This window comes from Lithobates pipiens, unplaced genomic scaffold (assembly GCF_037356315.1).
Source record: "Lithobates pipiens isolate NorthernLeopardFrog02 unplaced genomic scaffold, aLitPip1_a1.2 Scaffold_28, whole genome shotgun sequence".
In the NCBI taxonomy this organism is placed as follows: domain Eukaryota; kingdom Metazoa; phylum Chordata; class Amphibia; order Anura; family Ranidae; genus Lithobates; species Lithobates pipiens.
In genome coordinates, this window is record NW_027507789.1 from 117,961,543 (window position 1) to 117,967,542 (window position 6,000).

The 6,000-nt window shown below is 43.0% G+C and overlaps 1 protein-coding gene across 1 annotated transcript in view; it reads left to right on the forward strand.

Moving 5' to 3' along the window:
• The window catches only part of UQCC1 (ubiquinol-cytochrome c reductase complex assembly factor 1), a 357,706-nt gene extending 352,940 nt beyond the window's left edge, over positions 1 to 4,766 (forward strand). The window contains exon 10 of the mRNA XM_077459564.1: positions 2,626 to 4,766. Within this exon, the coding sequence (XP_077315690.1) occupies positions 2,626 to 2,760 (135 nt within the window). The 3' untranslated portion in view covers positions 2,761 to 4,766. The remainder of the gene's footprint in view (positions 1 to 2,625) is intronic.
• Positions 4,767 to 6,000: the final 1,234 nt, after the last annotated feature.

A 6,000-nucleotide genomic window follows, 5' to 3' on the forward strand; every position in this document is an offset into this window, starting at 1 on the left:
AATATACTTTCTTTCAAATATATATAGTTACATAGCAAGGTTGAATAAAGACCCCCGTCCATCCAGTTCAACCTGAGTGAGTGTCCACAATTGTCCCTATCCCTGTAAATTGCACACTCACATCGGTCCCTACCCTCAAGGAGCCCACAATCCTAGGTCCCCATTCATATACTAGGGCCAATTTGGGACAGAAGCCAATTAACCTACCTGCATGTCTTTGGAGCGTGGGAGGAAACTGGAGTACCCCGGAGGAAACCCACGCAGGCACAGGGAGAACATGCAAACTGCAAGTAGTGTCATGGTTGGGTTTCAAACCAGCGACCCTTTTTACTGCTAGGTGAGAGTGCTAACCACAACACCACTGTGCCGTCTCTATCTCAGTGCTGGTGCTGGTGTCAGTGCTGTCTCTCTATCTCGGTGCTGGTGTCAGTGCTCTCTATCTCGGTGCTGGTGTCAGTGGTAGTGCTCTCTCTCTATCTCGGTGCTGGTGTGGTGTAAGTGCTCTCTATCTTGATGTGGGTGTGGTGTCAGTGCTCTCTATCACGGTGCTGGTGTCAGTGCTCTCTTACGGTGCTGGTGTCAGTGCTCTCTTACGGTGCTGGTGTCAGTGCTCTCACGGTGCTGGTGTCAGTGCTCTCACGGTGCTGGTGTCAGTGCTCTCTATCTCGGTGCTGGTGTCAGTGCTCTCTATCTCGGTGCTGGTGTCAGTGCTCTCTATCTCGGTGCTGGTGTCAGTGCTCTCTATCTCGGTGCTGGTGTCAGTGCTCTCTATCTCGGTGCTGGTGTCAGTGCTCTCTATCTCGGTGCTGGTGTCAGTGCTCTCTATCTCGGTGCTGGTGTCAGTGCTCTCTATCTCGGTGCTGGTGTCAGTGCTCTCTATCTCGGTGCTGGTGTCAGTGCTCTCTATCTCGGTGCTGGTGTCAGTGCTCTCTATCTCGGGGCTGGTGTCAGTGCTCTCTATCTCGGGGCTGGTGTCAGTGCTCTCTATCTCGGGGCTGGTGTCAGTGCTCTCTATCTCGGGGCTGGTGTCAGTGCTCTCTATCTCGGGGCTGGTGTCAGTGCTCTCTATCTCGGGGCTGGTGTCAGTGCTCTCTATCTCGGGGCTGGTGTCAGTGTGCTCTCTATCTCGGGGCTGGTGTCAGTGCTCTCTATCTCGGGGCTGGTGTCAGTGCTCTCTATCTCGTTGCTGGTGTCAGTTCTCTCTATTCTATCAGCTATTAGGGGAGCTGAGGGGGGCTGCTACACACAGAAAGTTTTATCTTAATGCATAAAATGCATCAAGATAAAAAAAAACCTTCTGCCTTTACAAACATTCTGGGAAAACTATGTATAGAACAAATTTAAAGCCAGGGCACATGCTTTCAAATGTAAATTGTTTGTAAAAAAAAAAGTTAATTTTAATGTACACAAACTGTTTTTTTCTTTGTAAAATATAAACCATGATATTGTGATGAGTACATGCATACCCAACATGTCAAGCCTTAAAATTGCGCAATACATGAAATAGTGACAAACTTGGTACTCCAAATTATCCATAGGCGTCAATGTATAGCCTTCAGACGTTATCAGTTTAGAGTTAGCTGTAACTGTGACTGTGGCCTTAGAAATATTGCTCTCACTCTAACGTTCATGGTAATATGTAACCTGTAGTCCAGTTGTCATTTTTGTACTTAGGTGCATGTTATTTGTTACTTTCTTTTTCTTTTCCTTTTTTTCTTTTTTTTTTTTCCTTTTACAATTAAGTTTGTTGCTGTCAACAGGGGGCAAAAAACCCTACCTGATAGTTTTGCTGTGACAGGTTCTCTTTACAGCTTTTCACTGAAGCTAATTGAGCATTAGTTACTTCCCTGGCCCCAGCAGCTGGGGAATGTGACAATGAAATCTGTAATATAATATAATCCATGTAGATTCGCTGGGGAGCAGACACCCAGCTGGGACAGCAGAGCCTGGGATACATGTCAAGGGCAGTTGGGTGGAAGGGAGGCTGTGGAGGTGATTTGGTGGCTTAAAGTGGTTGTAAACCCTTACAAACTACTTTGACCTACAGGTAAGCCTAGATTAAGGCTTATCTGTAGGTCCAAGCAATATCTCCTAAACCTATATGGTTTAGGAGATATTTGCCCGAAAACGGGCACCGCTGTCTACGGCGCATGCGCCGTAGACAGCGGCGCGCAGGCGCACTGAGCGCGGCAGTTCCAAGAATGGAGCTGCCGCATTTGTCGACTCCCGTGTGATGCGCAGGAGTGACGTCATCGCGGCTTCGCCGAATGACAGCGGCGGAGCTGCGAGACGCCACCAGCAAGATGGATGCGGCGGACTACAGGGGACAGCGGCGACTTCGCTGGCTCCTGTGTCAGGTAAGTGACACATAATGGGCTACTATGCAATGCATAGCAGTCCATTATGCTTTACCTTTGCAGGGAAAAAAGAGGGAGTAAACTCATCAGGGTTTACTTCCTCTTTAACAGCGAGAAGAGAAATCTCTTAAATGGGGATACAGACAACAGTAAAAAGTTAGAAGAGGCTCTAACCCTTCCCCACTCCAAAAAAAAAAAAAAGGCAAGTGTTGTTTTAAACTGTTCGCATATATTAACCAATTTTTTATTATCGTTCCTCTCATTTCAGATGCAATATCTGGATTCACTAAATGGAGAAGATCTTCTGTTAACTGGTGAAGTAACTTGGCGCCCTCTAGTGGAAAATGATCCTCAAAGCATCTTGAAGCCATCTCCTCCAACATACAATGATGAGGGACTTTAAGACACTGTGCCGCTGCATACCATGTTATGATGGGAATTTGATGGTGCGCTTGGTTCCTGGAGCTCTCTAAGGAGTATTTTATTGTTTATATGAGCTGAAACAAAAGTATAAAAACGTTTTTCTTTTGTTCTGAGTGAATTAGTTTACATAAATAAATTTCAGGGAATAGACTACTTCCAATAAGTCTGCTGGTACCAGGCTAGCCAATACTATAACGTTCTATGCAATTTCTGGTCTGGTAAAAGAGTAGCCATTATATTTTGTCTTAGTCCTGCTCATTCGCACACATCAGATGTAAATTATGAAAACTGGAGTCAAATTGATATTGTTAAGGATAGCAGCACACTGTGCATGGTAGCCAATCAGCTTCTAACTCCAGCTTCTTTGACAAAAAAATACCTGGAAGCTGGTTGCTTTCTATGCAGAGCTGCATCAGCGCGTTCCAGTTTTGGCAAATCAAACCCAATTAGGTTTAATCCTAAAAAATAATATAAATATAAGTAAAACGAGCTTCATTCAGTTATTTAGTTGCTCCAGAAATTACACTATTCGTGGAATCTACGGCCAGGCCTGAATCATGCTTATAGACAATGCTAAGCAAGTTAGTTTTGTGGAGATTTGACAGATGTAGGTATATTTATATCCCAGTTTTGTAAATTTTACATTTTGTAGATTTCAATTATCACTGCATTTGCAACACTTTCATTTCAAACTGAGAAAAATATTAAAGCTGAAGCTAAAAACTGTTTTTTTTTTTTTTCTCTATAACCTGGGTCACATCATTTACCTGTTATGAAATGCGTCCCATTATGTGCAGGCTTCTGAATTCTGTAGAAATCTTCACAGCAGGACTGCTCTGTCCTCTTCCTGCTGCTGATCTTCCAGTGCTGTTTTGGGTCTCTGGGGCTCAGCTTATATGGACATGTCCCCTCTTACCCTCTCCTGAGTTTGGGAAGTTCTTTCAGCCTGTAACATGACCTGTGAATGGAGGAAAGAATTTTGTGACTGATCAGACCCCCTGCCTCATTCGTGGATGGTGTAACAAGCCATGCAATCAGTGAAAGAACCTATACAAGTGTAGGAGGAGGACGTGTTCATCTTTAGTGCAGCTGAGACTCAAAGCTTTTAATCCCCACGGCACCGCAAGTTCAGCAGCAGGAAGGAGGACAGGTGGCTCTGCTGTGAGGACATCTACAGAATCCAGCAGCTGCACATCATAGGGAATACTTAATTACTGGTAAGTATGTAACTAAAGCTATAATGAAATTTTTTTAACTAAACTTCAGCTTTAAAATTTGCTTGGATGTATCTTGTATACTGGTGTATCATGACAAAGGAGGAGGGTGTTTGCAAAAGAAGCCGTAAGCTGCTAGACAATTTGTGTCAATTAATGCACATATATTTACTTTATTTAATCTGCCTGCAAATGTCTTTGTAAATCTCTCCTACTGTAAGACCCTAGATCAAAGTGTACCTGTTGGCCACATGTCTGGATGCTGCTACTATTCAATAGTGATGTCATTAATTCCTTGTATTTTGATCAGCTATATATGGGAAATATTGGGTCAACCTCAAAAATGTCTGTTTCCATGTCGCTTGGGCCATAACTGTGCTTTAGGAGTATTTGGGTGATTTACCAATTTTGAACGTTCATGTTTTTAGTTTTATGTTGTACTGTGACTATTTCAAACAGTTATTCAGTTACACTATGTAGAAAAATACTTCAAACATTCACAGCCATTCATGTTAAAGTAGCCAGACCTGTGCAGAAATTGTAATATGGAATATTTATGTTAATTTGCTGTAGTCCGGTAGTCTGCACTGGCTGTCTTGCTAGGCACAAAGAGGCAACCAGACAGTTTTCTATGAGGTTATTGGACAGGAATTAAGTTTGTGGAATATTTCTCCGCTATACCACTTTCATTTTAGTTCTGCTGCCTTGTGATTATATCCAGAAACCGTTGCATATTCATCTACAACTGTTATTAAAAAGGAATTTACATAAACCAGTCTCTGATGGAAATTGTCATTCATATGTAGAGCTCTTGTCACATGTAATGGTCTCTCCAATGATTGGGAATGAAGGGAGCAAGGGTAGGCAAGTATAGTCCCAGTATTTCCTTTCTGCTATTTGGATCTCCCTGTCTGAGAATGACCAAATCCCAATAGAGGATAATGCCTTCTTTTTCCATTTCAAGAGAATGCACGTTTATGCGAAAGACTGATGGCTTTCACACTAATAAGTAGCAATGGAAATCCAACCAAGGGCTCTCCCTAAAAGCTTAATTTCATAGTTGGTGAGGTTGAATAAAGACATCAGTCCATCTAGTTCAACCGTTGGGGGTGTATACGTTTTTTATGTATTGTGGCAGCAGGCAGGTAAAATCACCTGGTTGTATCCAGGATGGAAAATATATATGCCCTAGATTCAGGCTTTATGCGGACTTGTACAACTAGAGGGGAGTGTTGGGAGTTCTATAGGGGAAGAGTTAATGAGCCCAGCTGAAGTAAGTGGGCTCATTAAGACCTCTACAAAAAACCCCAGCATGCTGAGGGAGATGCTCCATCCTGGAACCAGTTTTGTGTTTGTATAGACTGGGGAGTGTGACACCTGTACTGTGTGCGGTGAGTTAACCCCTGTGTGGCAAACCTCTACAACAGAGACAGAGACTGGGGCAGCACAAGGCTGCACTCAGTTGTTAGACAGGGAATCTATGTGTGTAATTAGAGGTCAAGCTGACTAGGATTTATTTTCATGTTTTTTTTTTGCTTGACTGTTATATTTTTCACTGCATGTAGCATAAATAAAACCGCACCTTTTTGTTTTTCCACCTACAACGCTGTCTGCTGTGCCTGATTTTGTGTTGTGAACCCATCCAGGGGGTCACACACACCCGCTGCCGAGCTAACCCCTCACAGTATTTGTCTCTACCAGTTCCCATATCTCTGTGTATTGCATTTGCCGAGCTACCCATCTAAGTGATTTTTGAACTTCTCGACGCTCTCTGCTGTCACCAATTGTGGAAGGAATTTCCACTTCTTTTCTGCTCTAACAGTAAAGAGTTCCCTGCACAGTTTGTGATTAAACAGGTTCTAGTTCAACTTTATTGAATGGATCCATGTCTTAAGTGACCTGAGACGGAATAGTCTTTTATCTATAAGATATAAACGCTAAGCAGATCTTGCTATGATCCTCAATACTTACAAAATTATAATATATATGTGCTCATTTCAATAACC